The sequence below is a fragment of the Nomia melanderi genome, chromosome 4 (assembly GCF_051020985.1).
Source record: "Nomia melanderi isolate GNS246 chromosome 4, iyNomMela1, whole genome shotgun sequence".
Taxonomy (NCBI): Eukaryota; Metazoa; Arthropoda; class Insecta; order Hymenoptera; family Halictidae; genus Nomia; species Nomia melanderi.
The window spans coordinates 4892541-4911335 of NC_135002.1; the positions used below are offsets into that span (position 1 = coordinate 4892541).

The following is an 18795-nucleotide window of genomic DNA, read 5'->3' on the forward strand; positions in this document are numbered from 1 at the left end:
TAGATCAATTAGGAAAGGTTAAAGTGCAGTTGTTGAATACACTATACAACTATCGAATAAAAACCGTTCTAATCGCGCTAGGAAAAAAAACGAGGTAATGTAATATGACAATTCAACTCGTCAACACGGATATTTCCATGAAGAAGCTTTAAAACGATGACAGGACCCGATAATGGATCTTACCTCGAATAGTAAATCTATAAAAATTTAAACTCTCCCCGATCAATTCGCGCGGAGGTTAAAACTTAACGAATCCTAATAAAGATGGGCAGCGAGTATGTTCATTAGCGAGATTAAGAATCTTAAGTCCGATATCGTTCTTCGCGGCCGGTTTGTCCGCGGCGGACACAAATTAATGGAACACCAGAGAAACTTAGCGGTCCCCCGATATCCGTCGTAACATTTATTAATAACCAGTCACGTGTTCCGCGAGTTGTGCCCGTCAGTTTTTAAATTAAATTATTGCTCGCGGGGTAATGAATATTACATGTTAGCGTGTATTTACTAATTACACATCCCGTATCGATTTCCTAGCATTAGCAAGACCTACTTCTGCCCCGGCTCCGCCGGTTTCCGAGCCAATTTTAGCGCTGCGGTTGACAAGTGCGCTTTCGAATTAAATTGAAAAGAAAAAGCTTCCGCCGTTGTTCCGCGGGCGCATTTATTCAACCGGGATTTTTCAATATTTTTTTTTCATCGTCCGACCGATTTGTATCGCGTTCGTTCTTTACTCCGACCCTTTCATCCGTTAATCGCGACGCGCCGGCTCGCCGATCGAGAAATTGAATTTCGCCGAGCGCAGAAACATCGGCGATTTCCGCGGGCCGAAACGGGAATGCAAAGCGATACGTGCCGGTGATTCGGTAAACATCGGCGATCCATATTTCATGATCTATCTTTAAACGTCAATATAACCTCGTTAACCGTGTGTACCGGTCGGCCGAAATGTCGGGCTCGTATCTCGGCTCCCGGAGTTTTACGGTACGGCTGAAAAATGTCTGCCCCGCTCTCGAGCCGCGCCCCTTTGATCGCAATCGTAACCGTCTAACGTTAACACGAAGATGACACGTACCGGCCTTTCTCGTAGAATGGCACGCGCGTTACGGGCGATATATCGATTCGCTGAAAAACCTAGTAGCCGCTTTATACGCTGAGAATTATTAGCGCAACCGGCGAATCATTTTTCAGAGTTACTCGCCGACTTTATTTTTGTAAAACACCGACTTTACGGCAGCGTAAATTTCCCAACTTTCTGGCTCCCGCGGCGAGATAAGATGGAGAGTACTAAGTTATCGAGTGGATCAGTATGTCTCGTTTCATTTAGCAGATCAACATTCTTCATCGTGCAAACAACGCGATGTTTTGAATCAATAATTACTACGTATTTTCTGCTGAATATTAAATAACGATTATAACAAGGTAATCATTTTACGAATCACTCGAGCCTGACGAAGCCGAACGTGTGTTCTTTGTTAGAGAGACGTGGAAGCTTGTTTAATGAAGAAACGTAATTCGGGGGCCCCGATTAATTACTCAGCCGCGCGGGATCAGGAACAGCCGAATATTTCGCGGCCGTTTCTCGAGGGGTTCATAAATATTAAACGGCTGCTCTACGCCCTCGAACAAGAATGTCGTTCGTTTAAATAATGGATGCTCGCGCAGCGGCACGCTCCGCGAAAGAAAGCCGGGGATACGGGCCGAGCATCTCGCGGGAGTTCGGCCCGTGATGAATGTGAATTCCTGCGTGTAACGAATTACGCCTTGAGGCTCGTCAGCGGAATCAATCTTCCCATCGGGAAATCATTTTAGTTACATATTCCAGCTCGGCTCCCTCCCCGGGGCATGCTCCTTTCGATGTTTATGCTCCGAGATTGGAATTGTTTCAGCTGTTTCGAAATCTTGTCGACGTGCAATTCTCGGTGTGTCGCAGGTGAGATTTCATTTAACACTGGAACTACCGAACTGTCGAGTTGACTTCTTCGAGTTTGTCTACAGAAACTCTAAGAGTACATCCATTGGGATTTCCATTAACTTATGATTCACTTTGCGTTGCTAAATCAATTTCTTCGGTACTTCCTCGGAGAAGCATTTGTCCGTTTTCCAATAATTGTGAAAGAACAACTCACGAATGGGTCATTTTGACTTATTTGGTAGTTTGTGTTAAGAAAATCACGATAAAGTTCACTGTTCATTTCTGGAAATTTTGACGATTTTTGACGATATCGACTCAATTGTTTCCGTGTAGACTATTAATCAATACTTATAGAACACTAGGTAGATACAGATAATTCAGGTGAAAAGTTATTATCTCGTAACAGGTCGACACATTCTACTTCACACCAATACCTGCACCTTTCTGCGGTGAATCGTGTCTGATCATTGAAGGCCTATTTCACTGCCAAGGAAATCCAGGAGTAATTATTAATCCCGCGTATTGCTTCAATCTTTATTATCAATTACTATCAAATCAACAATTCATTAAACATTTCAAAAGTGCCATTATTAAATTAACATCGCGATAGACCGTGAACGAATACAATATATCTCGATAAAACGCAGGCTAATTCAATTGAAACGGAATGCTCCCTCCATTAAACCAGTTGATTAACTTTCACCGTGTTATCCGGAACAATTACGAAGTAAAAAGTGATGCAAAGGGAAATCTTGCGAGAACAGTTTCCCAGAAAGCGCGTCCGCTGTTTATCTTTCAATCGAACCCGATAAACATTCGTTCCGAGAAACGGGCCAGCCGCGTCGGCGACTCGCAACGCCGGCTCCGTTTCCTCGGGGAATTTGCTCGCGGATTAGCATCGCCGTGCGAATTGGACGAATCGGAAGGCAGCCGGTCGCAGGGACGAGCGTCACGTGTGCCGCGGGGCGAATTCACCACCGGGGAACCGATAAACGTCGCCGAAACCCGTAAAACACGGGGAACCGAGCGCCGCGGAGATTTATCGCCGGCCGAAAAGCATCGCTCGCGCTTAATTATCGGCCTTAATTAAAGCTCGACGCGAGGAATCCCGGGAAGATGGAACACGCCGCGTCCGAGGGAAATTTACTCGCGATTTTTCGCCGCTTCGAGAAGGATCGCGATTATCGGGGGATCCGCCTTTCATTATACTCGGCGATTTAAAAGGGGATCGGAAGATTTAACGGCATTCCGGAGTCATTAAAACAACCGAAGGAAAACGATTGAATTACCGTCTCGCGACCGAGGGGTTTTTCTAATATAAATTGCAACAGTTTCGACGTAAATTGAAAGTGGAGTTCTAAAATCTTCGTATAAAGAAACAAATTCTAGGAATGGGAAATTAAAATTGCTGGCTTTCGAACAGGTTTGTAACTTATATTTTATTTATTTGTTAGGTAGAGATAATTCATCGAGGCAAAGAGAAGACAATCATGTAAATTGAACACGATTTCGAGTTCCTTTATCCGCGCACACGTTCGCGTCGCCTTTGACAACCGGCCCGAAGCGGAGCAGTAACTTCAAATAAGAGGGCAATGAAGCGGAAAGGTGGGCAGCGGGAATAAAAAAAGGCAATACCGGTGGGGAATTTTGAAAGTAAACGCGAAGTCGCAGGGAGCATAATGCAAAAAGACGACGACAAAGGGAATAAGGAGAGGCGGAGGACGCAAGTTACAAAGAGCAGATGGAATGTTGTTTGAACAAGACACAGGAGAGGTAGAAAGAAGACGAACAGGAATAACGACGTTCCGGGAAACCGAGATAAGATAAATTGAGATGTAGAGGTCACGAGCGCTCCTGTCGATTCGCAGCAATTACATACGCCGCTCGAAGCGGCGAGCAGATCGCAGGACGAAGATAAAGGAAAGATAGAAAACAGGATTGTAGGGGATCCGCTTTGCATGATAATTCTACTGGGGAATTAATTCCATAGCCTCTTTCGCGAGTTCCACTTTGCAATGGTGGAACCGTGGTTTCCGCTGAGCAACGATTATCTGGATCAGATAGAACGACGGTTTACGCGTTGCAATTTTTCGCGTGACAGGAATTAAGGAGCGAGACACGGCGAGAAATTTCGCCTACGGAAGCTGTATCGTCGATTACGTGGCCATTTTTGTTTTCATTTTGCGCACGGATTCTTATCGTCGCTCCTCGAAGACCGCGAGGGCTCTCGCAAAGCTTATCCAGCAATCAGCGACGCCGGGCGACGAGAACGGGAGGACGGGGACGATCCTGCGAGGCCCTTCGCTAAAGAAAACAGCGCCGATGCGCCGGGCTCGATTTCACGCTGGAAAAGCGGGCTTGAATAAACCGAGCGAATAGCTCCGCTCCTTATTTTTTCTCGCTGCGGAAACGGGCGACCGGCTTTTTCAGATTAAAACGACGAGATTCCCGCCTCTTTCCGGCTCTCGTCGCTCCGTCCGCTTTCGCCCTCTCTCTCGTTCGTTCTCGAACCCCGCTCGTTCTTTCGAACGACGAGCCATTTGATTACGGACGTTTTCAATTTTTAATTCCGAAAAGTGGCCGAAGACACGCGCCAATCGCGGAATGGGGGCTTGAGTTGAAGAAACAGAGCGCCATTGAGGGTTTAAATCCGGCTGGAAGGGAATTTTAGAGGGTGCCCTTTTTTTCGCAAATCTGGCTATTCGAGTCTTTTCTTCTTTCGACGGTGAAAGGGCGAAAGAATGAAACAGCGGAATTTCATTGAAGTCGTTTCATTCTTGGTTAATCTCCCTTGAATTTCCACGGAGGAATTTATTTTCTAAATGTAGCTCCTCGAAGGAAAAGATGTCAGAACGGAATTCCAGCTTGAGGATTCGTCGATTGATCGGTACTTTAATCAAGCCACGGTGTCCTTCCGACTTTTCCCAGTTTCTTTTTGTAATGATTCGTAAAGGCTGGAGGAGTCCTGATCCAGTTTTTATTTGATAACGCACCGGACATCTTCTGACCGTTTTATGGCCTCTTTATCGGGAGTATTGCGAACGTAGCCCGGATAGAGGTCGATTGAGTTAAGAAGATAACCCTTTAAGAGGTTGTAACGATCAGCGCGTGCAATTCCGCGTGGAAGAATTAGGCGTAGCGATAGGTAGCCTGTTATACTTTCAATGTAATACCGATAAAACGAATATTATTCTATTTAACTGAAATAACACGGAATAACGTCAACAGACATAAAGATCATGAAAAGTTCATAAGAACTCGGAACACTTCCAAACGAATGGAATTTGTTCGAAACAATGCACATTGACGCACCGATTAACGTTCAATTTACAATTCGTCGAGTAGATTATTAAAAAATTCAAAAGTGATGTAATTGAAAAATAAGTCATAGAACCATAACATGCGTAATCACAATTTTCAAATTTTCTCTAATATTAACCCTTTGCACTCCAAAGGTGCCTCTCAGTCACTCGATTGGTGCATAAAAATTGTAAAATTCTGTATTTAACATTAAATCTTAAGTAATCCGTCGATACGTGCAATGGGGAAATAAAATACCATTGGTCCCCTTGTTTTGTGAATAGATTCCTCGTTAACCCCTTTGCTTATGATTTCTTTCTCTGATCGACACGGCTACTTTGTCATTAATAATTGATTGGAAAAAGAGAAAAATTCTAGGCTTACGTTACGCCTATATTTCCTTTTAAGTGTAATAGTCGATTACAGAGGAATAATATTTATTTTGAATTCGAATGAACTGAGTAATATATTTGTTGAATCATATTGAAAATCTTCATCACGAGTCTCACTCGTAGTTGTAGGACAAGGGGTTAAGTTAGCTGAAAAAAATGTCTATATCTCATAGAAATAAATTGAATATTTCTAGTGACAAATTTTTGGAGTAAAGGGTTAATACATCGTTCATATCGATGATTTCAGTGTTCGCAACGTCACTATTCTATCGTTCTCGGGAAAGTCGGACATCATCGGTGACCTTGACCAACAATCAAAGGGTTCAAGCAGGGTGGGCATGAATCAACGAGCCCCCGCGCGCGGACCGCTTTGAAGATGGACGCGTCCAGCGGAAGCTGCGGTAAGTATAACCGTGATGCCTCGCATGGACTCGTCCTTCTCCACGCGGTTTGCACACAAATGCGCTTCCACTTTGCAGTCCGTTGCACGCGCCTGTGCACACCGGATCCGCCGATACGGTACACTTCGCCCTGGAATTGTTCTCCTCATTGTAGTTACTTTGCCGCGAGCCTTTGTAATCGGCGACCCTGAGATTATAAACAGATGGAAATCCCGCTTTCATCGATACGTCGCGCCGCCGCGGAACCGGCCGATCGGAGAAATTTTTAGATCGTTTGTCGCGTGTCTTTCGCCTTTATCTTCGCCGCTCCTTCCTTCCAGTCAAGAAAGGAGCGATTTCTCAAAGAACGTTTTTATAGACTTAACCTCGGGGGCTGGCCTCACGTTCCGCGAGTACGATTTACCGAGACTTCTCGCTGGCTTTCCTCCGTAATAAAGGAAACTCGAATGTTATCGTTGAAATGTATTATAAGATTGTCCGGGTATCGGTGAACGTACAAAGGAATCTGTACGAATCGTCGGAATTGTTCGAATTGTTGCTCCGGCAATGAAATTTTATTTGTAGAAAATCAATTGGGTGAAGGTCGCTAGACGAATTCTGTGTTCCACGTTCTCGCGTGAATTCCCGAAAGCCAATTCTCTCCGGCGATCCCATTCTCCGGTTCCGCCGCCGGTTATATTCGTAATCGTCGTGCGAATAATTGGGAGACGTTCATTAGAACGGCCAAGTGCTTGTGCTAGCAGCTCGCGGAACGTCACGAAGAGTTATTCCTTCGTTAATTTTATTACGTGCTTAAACGAGGACTGGAACGCGAGAAATTAGAGGGTTGGTCTCACGCACGCGTCTGTCCAACCGTTAACTTCTTTTTACTCGGCGGGGAACAAAATATTCTCGTTTGCGAATCGCAGTTTACATTTGCAACAACGGAATACTGGAAAATAACGTTCAATTCGAATATCAATGTTCTAATTAAAAATTAGTATCCTATGCAGTTCGTTGCAAGCCAAACATTTTGGTCTCTTCATTAATTTCAGTACCTAAAGTATTTTAATGTTGTATATTACTCCATGTTCCATTTAATTACAGTATCAAATATTTTTCAAATTCAAGTATCAATCACCAAACGTAAATATTGTAGTAGTAGTATTTTATTTATTACATCCTCTATTAGCTATAATTTTTAGTAAAGCAATAAAATGCAACAGTTCAATAGAAAACAATAATTATACAAAAAACAACAGTTAGGGAGAGAAACAAAGAAAACAAGAGAAAGAACACAACGCGCTCAGACGTCCTGAATGACTAGCGGAGTGCCAACCAAAAATCAATCAACAATGACGAGAGAAATTTTCCTTCTCCCGTCTTTGCTCTACTTCTGTAACTTCTCCGATTCTTCGCTCGATCGAATAACCTGTTCGATACAGAGGGGGAAGCAGCTTGACGCTAAATCTACCGAGCAGTTAAATTGACTTTCTAGAATTCATCTATAGAAACCTCAAGAGTGCATCTATCGGGACTTCGATCGATTTATAATTCCATTCGCGTATTGCTAAATCAATTCCTTTAACACTAGAACTACCGTACCAGTAAAAATGACTGGTTTCCACTTTTTTGTTCAGCAATTACTGATATCTTCGAAGCACTGAATATTCTAAATGATTTTGAAAACAAATAGTCTCACTAGAGTACTATAACGAATGTCCGAAGAAACTGAAAATAATCTATTGTTACAATTTTTATAGGATTTCCATATTAGTCGTATTAAATGCTCGGTAGTTCTAGTGTTAATTTCTCAAAGAAACATCTGTTGCCTTCTTAACCCTCTGCACTCAGCGTTTCACTAGAAACATTCGACACTTTCCAATGAGACGACACTATCTGAAACTAATGAGAAAACATACCTAAATTAATAAACAAAGCTATTTTATATAAATGTTTCACATATTGACGCATGATACAATACTTAATATCATATACAACACTTTGTAATTTTGTTATATCAAATAGTGACTGAGAGTCACTCCGCGAGTGCAAAGGGTTAATAATTGAAAAACGAAGAAATCAGGAACAGGTGATTTCGACTGGTCTGCTAGTTTCAGTGTTAAAGCCCGCGTCGGGGTAATCGATCTCGATTCCACGGCGTGCTTGCGACAGAAGGAATTCGGCATGAACCGCGGCCCACGCGAACGGCGCTTCCCTCGGGCCGTAATGACTAAATGCGGCACGTCGATCGTCGGTTTCGAGAATCCCGGCTACAAACCGATGCGACTGCGAATACGCAGAAGCATCCGGGCATGGTCACGTCATCGCGGACGTGCGTGTCCCGCACACGCGCGAAAATAGCACGATTATTCGGACGGAATCGGTCGCGCGACGCAACCATGCCCCGCGAACGTCACGAGACGAGCGTTCGCACGCGCACGTGCTAATTAACCCTAATCGTAACACGTGTTTTTCTAACAAATCGTACCGCGATCTGACTCTCACTCACTTATGAGAATAAAAGGAATGATTAAAATGTTGTTTTCGTTTATAGGGCTTAAATTTGAAAAGCCCAACAAAAACTTTTGGAAATGCAATGTGAAGTAATCAAAAAATTTCAGTAAAAAGTTCAAATGTGACTCGAAGTCACTTATGAGAATTAAAGAAATGATTAAAATGTTGTTTTCGTTTATAGGGCACAATTTTGAAAAGCTCAAAAGAAACTTTTGGAAATGCAATATGAAGTAATCAAAAAATTTCAGTAAAAAGTTCAAATGTGACTCTCAGTCACTTACGAGAATAAAAGGAATGATTAAAATCTTGTTTTTGTTTATAGGGCACAAATTTGAAAAGCCCAAAAGAAACTTTTGGAAATGCAATATGAAGCAATCAAAAAATTTCAGTAAAAAGTTGAAATGTGACTCGAAGTCACATCGTGGTCCGATTAGGGTTAAACTATGTGTACAGAGTGACTCGTTTACAGCAAACAATTGAAATCATTCTTGCCACTGAACACAGGGGAAAGGACTAACGAGGTGATTACACGGTCTCCGAGTGTGATTATGTTTAATAGTTGGATATATCATTTCATTTAATCGTCAACAGTTTATGTGTAACGCGTACGGCAATTGCGGGGATAAGAGGTTTCTCTGGACTGTAATTGTGAACGTCACGACATCTTTATTTGTGCGACTCGTTTCCATGATTGAAAAAGTGGATGTTGATCGTGCGAATAACGAAGTTGCTCGAGTACTGAAATTTCACTCGTGGAATGTGAACGTAACAATTATTTCAGCAGCAGATCGAGACATGTAATATTTTACTCTCAAGTCTCGTGTTTGTCTGTTTTTTTATTTATTTATGTATTTCAATGTATTCTAACGATTTTCGACGCTCGCGGCCGACGGACTCGACGACGAACGGCAAGGATCGTCGGGGCACTGCATTCGAGTGGCTTTGATCTCTTGCAGCGGCGCACGAGACAAGAGTTCTGAAGTGAATGAATCTATAAATTCTGTTGCTAACTAGAGACAGTCTTGTTTTAGCAACGACAGGCGTGTAGATAGTTGTGAACGTGCTCGATCGATGCAGGTTTATTAAAATATATTCGCGGCAGCTCGAGTACTTCTATATTATATTTGATTTTGATAGAACGATAATGATAGGAATTCTCATATCGACACATTTTCAAGAAAACGAAATCAGAAATTTCTATCGTTCATAAACTAATTCGATCATATCGAAAATAAAATAATTTCATAGTTAGTTTACAGAGTTTTCATTGAACAAGTGCAGAAAATTGAAAATTTGATTATCAGTCTTATCAGGTTATTCGATACCTGTTTTCCTTCAACAAACCATGCAAATGAAATGATAGTAAACTGATAATCCGCGGTCTCGATAGTCTCCGTAGATCCACTAACGATACACACGCTTTTAATTATTCCGTGCTCAGCGGATAAACAGCAATACTTTCGCACGCGGACACCGATAAAAAAAAGAAGCACGAGGGAACGAGCAACTCATCCGTCTCGCTAACAAACGTCACAGGGATCCCTGTAATTTTCACGAGCGCCCGAGCAACAAAAAGCAGTCGAGAATAAAAAACAGGGGAAAAGAAAAAAAGGAATACTTGAAGTTAAACATTCGTCTCTGCGAAAACCGTCGGCGTTAAACGAGGGGACGCCGGGATATTTTCCAGGTCAGCCGGTTCGCGTAACATAATTGTCAAAAGTGCTCGAGACGTTGTTTGCACGATTATATTTTCGTTTTGCCCCATTAAATATTTTCGAGCTTCTCGATCGACGAAACTTCGATTCGAGCGAATTCGAATAAAAACAGAAAATGCCACGCATCTTCTCAATCAACCTGCTATTCAAACATAATTAACAAACTAATAATACGAAAATCAGTTCAACACAAACCTAAACCGCAAAATTCATCAATCTCACTCTTATTTCGTTCATTTTTATCAAATTGCCAGTATTCCACTTTCGTTGATCACGATGCACATTCTACGAAATTTTGACGATTTTTGACGACATCGATTCAATTGTTTCCGTGTAGACTATTAATCAATACTTATAGAACACCAGGTAGATACACAGATAATTCAGGTGAAAAGTTATTATCTCGTAACAGGTCGACACATTCTACTTTACACCAATACCTCTCAATCAATCACCTATTCTCCTACTTACACCTATTCTCAATCAATCTGCTATTCAAACATAATTAACAAACTAGTAATACGAAAATCAGTTCAACACAAACCTAAACTCTAAAATTCATCAATCTCACGATTATTTCGTTCATTTTTATCAAATTGCCAGTATTCCAATTTCGTTGATCACGATGCACATTCTACCGTCTCGACGAATCGAAGTTTCATCGATATGGAAGACGAACGAATGAAGCAACGATGTGTCTTTAAAGAAGGGCGAGACAGGAGAACGATGGGAAAACCGCGGGGATTGTTTCGGTAGCCGGTGCGCGCAAGAATTACGAGTGGCTCGTTAGGCATTCCTTAAGTAACGATTTTACGGCCGAGCATACATCATCGGCCGCGTTTCTTCCTTGACGCGGGGCGCCGCGAGATCAGAAAACGCGGGCAGCTGGCTCCAGCGGCTCTAAATAAAGCGCTCAAGTGCACCAGGCAAGATGAAACGCAATAAAACTTATCTGCGCCGCGCCTTTTGTATCTCGTTGCCCTTCTTCCGACTACTTACACTCCCCCTCTTCTCTTTGCGTTCCTCCCCCTCCCACCCCCGCTCTTTCTTTCCAGCGTTCCCTTTTCTTTCTGCGTCGGGTATAAATTTTCCTTTTTGATGCCTCGATCGGACGAGACCCTTTCCTTCAGCGCAGCGGACCCGTCGACGGTAACTAGACCGAGGGTCTCGATGCAAATCTCAATTTTCATAAATTAACGTCGAGAGATTGGGATCAAGGAAGATTTACTACGTAGACGAAGCGTATTAATATTAATATTAAATCTGTGTCACGCGATGTCGAAACAATTCCGTCGCTGCAATTATTTCGAGGCACCGCGTTGTCTTTTAGTATCGATTTCCTTACGATTTTCAGCCCGACGGAGGAATTCCATCGAAATGAAATTGACCCATCTATCACGACCGTGTCAGGAACAAAATGCCGCACATTTCGGTCCGCCCGTCCATTTCGCATTTTCTTAATGATCCCGGCACCCTTAATTTCCGCGACGCTTTAATTTAATGGAGATCCGTCTCGTTGCGAATTGATCGGAATTTTCGTTCTATTAATATTGGGAAAATAGAAAGCGCGGAAGGTTCTGTTACGGAAGTCGAACCGGCGACCCGGAGAATATTATTTCCCTGTCGCTGCCATCGCCCAGCGGAATCTCCCACGACTGACAGGCGCAAAATTAAGATTACCCAACGCTACGATTCTTTTTTTAACCTGTACACGATCGCCGTCTAATGTAACATTACGACAATCCTCTGCGGACAGTGGCCGCCTCGATTGGTCGTGGCATTATCGATCGATCGGGAAGCATTAGGTCAACGGCGTAATTGCCCTAGCAATTTCACTCCAATTCTCGGCTGTTTGTTCTGATAATATTTAACGTATTCAATCGATTCGCTATAAATCTCGCCGTATCAAACAATATCCGGGGAACACTTTCGCGAAATCACATTTATAAATACAAACATCACCCTATCAGTTTTTCCGGGAAATCAAATATCCTCTAACGATGTTTGCGCGTCGGCGCTATTAAAGCGACGCGAATTTCCCGTGAAAATCGTCGACAAGGTATCGCCATTAATTCACGTTTCTTACACAATCCTACGTTAGTCCGCAGGAAACTTTGAAATACGCATCTCAGAATTCGAACGATGTATTTGAAATTTCCCACGCGAATGAAAAATATGATACTCGATTTTATATCTTACCCCGAAAGTTATATTTCTCGCGCGTCGGTTTACCCAGGAAAATTCCTGTCGCGATCGAAGGACGCCGAAGCGCCGCGAGAGAGCACGTGCGCCGATCACCGGTGTATCGGGACAGAAAATTCGATCAGTCGCAATTTGCTCGTTCATTTCCCGTTGGTGATCCGGTCCGCGGCTAGGGTCGAAGGCCAGACGACGGGACTGGGCGGGGGCGGGGGTAACTGTTGCTCGAATCCGAGGAATAACGCCGTCCGCCGTCGGAACGCGAGAAATAAGAAAAACGCGTCGTGTCGATCGGAGGCGGAACTTTCCTTTCTCGTTACCCGTCGCCGAGAATTCCCGTGATCGGCCGACGATCGAGACCGTCGATCCCTCGTCTCGAGCCGTTCCGTTCGTCTCGGACGCGTCGCGCGCGCGATCGACCGAATCGAGATCCAAGATGGTTCTATTTGCAGATGTACATAATTCCGTCTCGTATCTCTCGCTGCGTTTTCGCAGCCGATTCGGAGCGGATGTTTCTAGTGTTTCAGCGTACGCTGCGCCTTCGAGGAATCGATCTTTTTTTATAGCGATTCGCCTTCGTCTTGGAAGACCGATTTATGTTCGTTGGAATGTTTCTGCGCTACGAGTCTTTGGAAGCTTTTTATTGTAAGACGTTGAAAACGTTGCTTGAAATGAGTGGAATAATTGCTTTGTGATTCTTGTCTGTTGAATCGATGAATTTTCTTTCGAATCATTGGAAATTTGACAAACTGAAATTGTAGTTGATGCCTTCTTTTTGCAATTATTAGAAAGGTAACAAATGTTTCTGTGAGAAATTATTGAAGTTCATTTAGCACTACGCAAATTGGATTGTAAATCAAGTAAAGTCTGAACAGATGCACTCTTGGAGTTTCTATAGCGAAATTTTAAAAGTCAATTGAACTGCTCGGTAGTTTTAGTGTTAAAATCTATGGTCTTCCTTGAGCAATTATTACAGAGATAACAAATGTCTCTGAGAAATCGTTAAAGAAATTGATCCAACACCATGCAAACGAAATTAATTAAAGTCTCAGTAGTCGTACTTTCGGAGTTTCCATAGACATGTCAGAAACTTCACTCAACTGCCGGTAGATTTACTGTTAACACTAGGTTTACATTCATTGTACAGTTAATTCTATTGTTCCTGGGGAAGTTATTATTCGTCCATTCAGATTTTAGAAATTAGATGTAGAAATAGACAATCAAGATTCAGATTAAAACATTTACCAAGTAACGTTTATAAAATTCGATCTGCATCAAATTAACGCGTTCCGTAAACCTAGTGTTAAGATTCTCTCGAATCCCCATGAAACGTACAATTTCTCGCGCCACTCGAGATCATGCTCAAGACCATCACGCTGCAGCTACTTTCGCAGGAGTACGGTATTGAAAAAAGTCGCGGTGGAGGACCGTTTCCGTTGATCCTCGGAATCAGTGGCTGCCTTAAGAGGCACTAGGCGCGACGAGGAGCAGAGGAGAGACCTTCGTGTGTACGGCGAATTCTGTGGAACCGGTTATTTTCCCTGCATATCAGAAGGAACGTTTAACCTCATTCCCCGGTGGAAGAGGGAGGCCGGCCGCGGCGGGCAACGGAACGGGCGAGAAGAAAGGGCGCGACGATTGAAACCGGCGGCCCGCTCGCGTTCCCGTTCCGGCGGCGTTATTTAATATTCATAATTCCCGGCCGGAGCGCGTTTCTTCGATCCGTGAAAATGCAAAGGGACGCCGTGGCCGGGCGGGTCGCGGGGCGAGCCGTAAAGCAACTTTTAGACCGTCCACACGATAAAATCGTCTGACTCACCCTCCAACTATTTTCCCGAGGCGGCGCGAGCGCGCGCGCGGCGCTTGTAACGTTTCGAAAGTCCCGCGGACGACCTCGATTTCACGCGTAACACTGACACGCGGGGAGACGGCCGACGACTCCGTCGGAAACGGGGAGGGGGGAGGAACATGAAAAATAAATCGAGGATCCGTCCGACGAAACTGGTCCCCGCGAATAAACGGAACGGGGAAGACTGGACGGTGTCATTGATTTTCCGCGGTGTCTCGCGGATGATGCTCTGCGGAGTAAATGAAGAATTGCGAAAGGTGCGGAAGATTGGTTGTTGGCGAGGGATTTTTATTAGGTTACTTCTGCGCTTGTGGAGAAGGGATTTTGCGATTTATTTAGGAATTTTAGTTGTGTTTACATTGAGATGTTTTGATGTTTAACACTTGAACTATCGTACTAGTGCACTCGTATCATTTATTGTATACTTCATTATATTATTCCTAAAAGAATCGATGCTCGTTTGTTTAGATTGCGGAAACTGGAGATTTGATAGTAGGTAATTGGGGTACATGTCAGTGTGATCAATCAAAATTCGTTGTAAACATTTACAAAATAATATTTCTAAAATCCAATATGCGTCAATTTCACGCGTTCCGTAAACCTAGTGTTAAAAGCATTGAATATTCTAAATGATCTTGAAAGTAAATAGTTTCACTTGAATACTATAATGAATGTCTGAAGGAACTGAAAATAATAATAATAATAATAATAATGCTTTACAAGACACAGGGTAGTGATATTGACATTAGAACTACCATACCAGTCAAAATGGTTTCAATTTTTCTGTTTCCCTTATTGATATCTTCGAAGCATTGAATATTCGAAATGATTTTGAAAATAAATAGTTTCACTTGAATACTATAATGAATGTCCGAAGAAATTGATAATAATCAATTATTACAATTTTTATAAAGATTTCATATTAATCGTATTAAATGCTCGGCAGTTTTAATGTTAAATAGTATTGAAATCTGCACGGTTATTCGTGTTCGTATCCTGTGTATCGAATATTTGAATGTTTGCGTTGTACGGAAATGGTGTATGACAGTGAAAATAATGCGCGTTGATCATTGGATGATCATGATCGAAGGAAACGAAATGGAGGCACTGAGTCAAAGAAAGACCAACATTGCCAGGGAAGTTGGTTCCTTTTTGGAACTATTAGTCGGAGTCGCGGCTTATTTACGACAGGCCGATTTCCAAACGAACGTGACCCTAAAACGTCGACTCGTCAGACGTCGGACGTTCGTAAAGGGGATGCTATCGGGGGTTGGAATTACGAAGTTCGCAACATGACACGCGCTATTGAACCGCAGACGCTCCATATTAATGTAACTGTTTATTCGTCCGTTCTCCACGCGTGAAAGCTCTCGCTTCTAGAATTCCCTTTTCTCGAGTCACTGAAAAACAGAATCTCCTTGATTCTTCTCGTTAGTAATTCACGAATTGAGTAACCACCGATAAACAGCCTCTAAACCCATAACACATTCTTATTTCCAAGCAATACAAAGTCGTTCGAAGATACTCAACTTCAACTGTTCCTCACGCGATGAAGTACATCGTCTAATTCCGAACGTTTATAAATAACTCAATCCGAAACAAATTATACATTCGCGTCACGCGAAGATCGTACATCATCGAACAATTCTCCGGGCAGCGTGAAAGCGTCCGATCTAAAAAAAGTACGAGGAAGTTCCGCGCTGGAAATTCTACGGAACCCGATCGTCCCGCTTATTAATTATTAATCCGGCGAAACAGAACGTCGGGAAGACGATGGTCGGCTCGGATCGCCGGCCAAATTGGCTCGGTGCCCGGTCCGCCGCGAGAAAGAGGAGCGCGCCGCGCTCAGACAGGCCGGTAATTAAAACGCGTATTAATAACTACAAATTAAACGCAGAAAAGAAAAATAAGGGACAGCGAGTCGCGGGTCCGCCCCGCGGAAGATCGCGGAACGGTCCGGTCGGCTCGCGCCGCGAGTGAAATTCGAACGGAAGCGTCAGGGACACACGTCCTGTCATTTGCCGCTGACACGGATTCCTGCGTATTGACGGTCAGGACGCGCCGTATCCTTCGGTCTGCTCCTGACAGCTTTATTTTGTATTAACGCTCGATTTACACGCCGGCCCCGAGCTATTACACGCCCACGTGATTTTTATTATTTTCCGCTCGACTTTATGTCTGCCGGACTCCTCTCCATTCGCAGGGGATTGTGTCCGTACATGGTCAGACACCGGCCATCGCCCGGTTTCTCGATTCACGGATATCAACGCTGATAACGTGTTCAAGAAGTAATTTATATTTTCTTATGTAATTCAATGCTAGCACAATTCTTTCATTAAAAATTAAATGAATATCCATTGAGTGAGATAATCTCGTTTGAATTGTAACTCGTAATCGAATATACACGGGACCCTCGATTTACGCGGACCTCTTTCAGGCGAGACTCTTGTTTGCGCGGTAAATTGGAACGCAGTTTTACGTAAACTGAATTTAGTAACAGAAAATAAAAACTCTTTTCTAAAATATTATTCTTTTGTTAAGCTATGTGAAATAAACATGTATTTCTAAAACTTCTATCAACATTTCTCGTCAATATTTTGTTTTCTCTTATACCGACAGGCTCTATTTACGCGATTTTCCTTCGCGTAGCCCACGTGGAACGGACTTAAAAACCGAGGGTCAGTTGTATGTTCAACCCTTCGCGGACGAAGACCTTTTAACTCTAGATTTACGGATATTGTTCAGTTTATTCTATTCGTCTTAACAAATTCGTTCGTTCATTTAGATTTTGGAAGTTGGAGGTTTAAAGATTAGATGATTAAAGTACACAGTCGTGTTACCGCATCAATGAAAATCGACAGAAACATTTACTAAATAATGTTTGTAAAATTCAATGTGTCAAATTGACGCATTCCGTGAACCTAGTGTTAGTACACAAAGCTTGCGACGTATGAAGCTAAATTATATCGAATGCTCAAACAATAGTAAAAAAGGGAACTATACATCACTTGCTATTCAAGTAATGAAATCATTCCTTTGCAGCTTAGTATTCCACATGAAAATTTCATCTGATACGTCGACATTCGTCCGCAAAGTGTTAACAGACATTGCGCAACGGATCCTTTGTTTCTTCGATAAATAACAACAGCGTATTTTTAGGAGCAATCAAAATACTTATAAATAATGAGCGGACATCGTTTATTCTTGTGCACGGTTCAGATCAGTTCGAACCGAAAATAAATCTTCGTCGGGCGTCATATTTTTTATTCCAGGAGCACGTGAATTATTTTAACGCCGTCGATTTATAAATATTCCGCTATCAGGCGACAGATCAATTTTCCGCGTTAATTGGACGCCAGGCTCGATCCGATTTCACTATCGAACCGGGAATCCCGTAACTCTCTGAACCGTGTACAAGGGTTGCGCGGATTTCAAGTTGAAACAAGACTCACCGCTGTCGGCGTAGGTCTCCGAGCCGTAGCCATCCTGAAGACCGCTCGCCCACGTGCCCTCGTACCTCGCCGTGGACGTTGTCGATTGTCTGACACCGTATCGACCCTTGTACCCCTGCGTCCATTCACCGCGGTATATCCACCGGCCACGGGTCTCCATGCCCAGTCCATGCCTCTTTCCGTTCTGCCATTGGCCCTCGTACGCCGATCCACTGAAACCGAACGGTCACGGTAACAATACGATCGCGGGTAATTATTAGACTGTGGATCCAAATTTTTCGGAATATGTTGATCGATGGATTACAAAGGAATTCGGTTTACGGTTAAGTCAAGCCAATCGCAAAGTAGTTCAAATTGGAATGAAAAGGATCGGTGACGCAGTGACCGAAACAGAACACACTACTGACGATCGAATTGAATCGATATAATTAGGAACATCACGGTGGAAAATCGTTTTCTATATAGTACGCTTCAAATGTTTCATGTATTTTTGTTTCGTATGCGTCTTATGTAATTTTGCAATAGTAATATTGCAGTATAGTAATTATATTAGGTCACATAAGTAATATCGTTCTCTTTACACCTAGTGTGAAAAGTTAATATAATTTGATATCCTTCAAGTAGATTTCTAATGCTGTTCAAAATGTTTCATGGTTTTCCATTGAGACATTTATAATAAACGACGTTACTTATGAAATGATTTAATAGTTACACTTGTTGCTTGGATACGGTTTTTTTTCATTTTGTCCATCGACCTGAATTAGTGTAATGGTTCTTGTTCTGAAAGAGGAGAAAATTCTTGCTGAAAGAATTTTCCTTTCTGCGAATGGTTCGACGGCGTGGAGATAGTCAGACAATTAGAGAGATACAGAACTGCGACAACAGTCAGTTAGTAGATAATTAAACGTGTTTCCATCGTCCACCTGACTAAACGTAACATCGAAATACATCTACTCCAGTGCTTTCTGCTTCGAACATTTCCAATCTTCATCCCTTATTTATTTTAAAACGCCGACTACTTTACTAATGAAATTTCTCCTATTACACTAAATTAACTTCGAAATCGGAATTCATGAAAA

General features: G+C 42.8%; 1 protein-coding gene across 1 annotated transcript in view; it reads right to left on the minus strand.

The window, feature by feature from the left end:
• LOC116435150 (uncharacterized) overlaps positions 1 to 18795 on the minus strand; it is a 64311-nt gene that overhangs the window by 28164 nt on the left and 17352 nt on the right. Inside the window, exon 3 of the mRNA XM_076366791.1 lies at positions 17717 to 17928. Within this exon, the coding sequence (XP_076222906.1) occupies positions 17717 to 17928 (212 nt within the window). The remainder of the gene's footprint in view (positions 1 to 17716; positions 17929 to 18795) is intronic.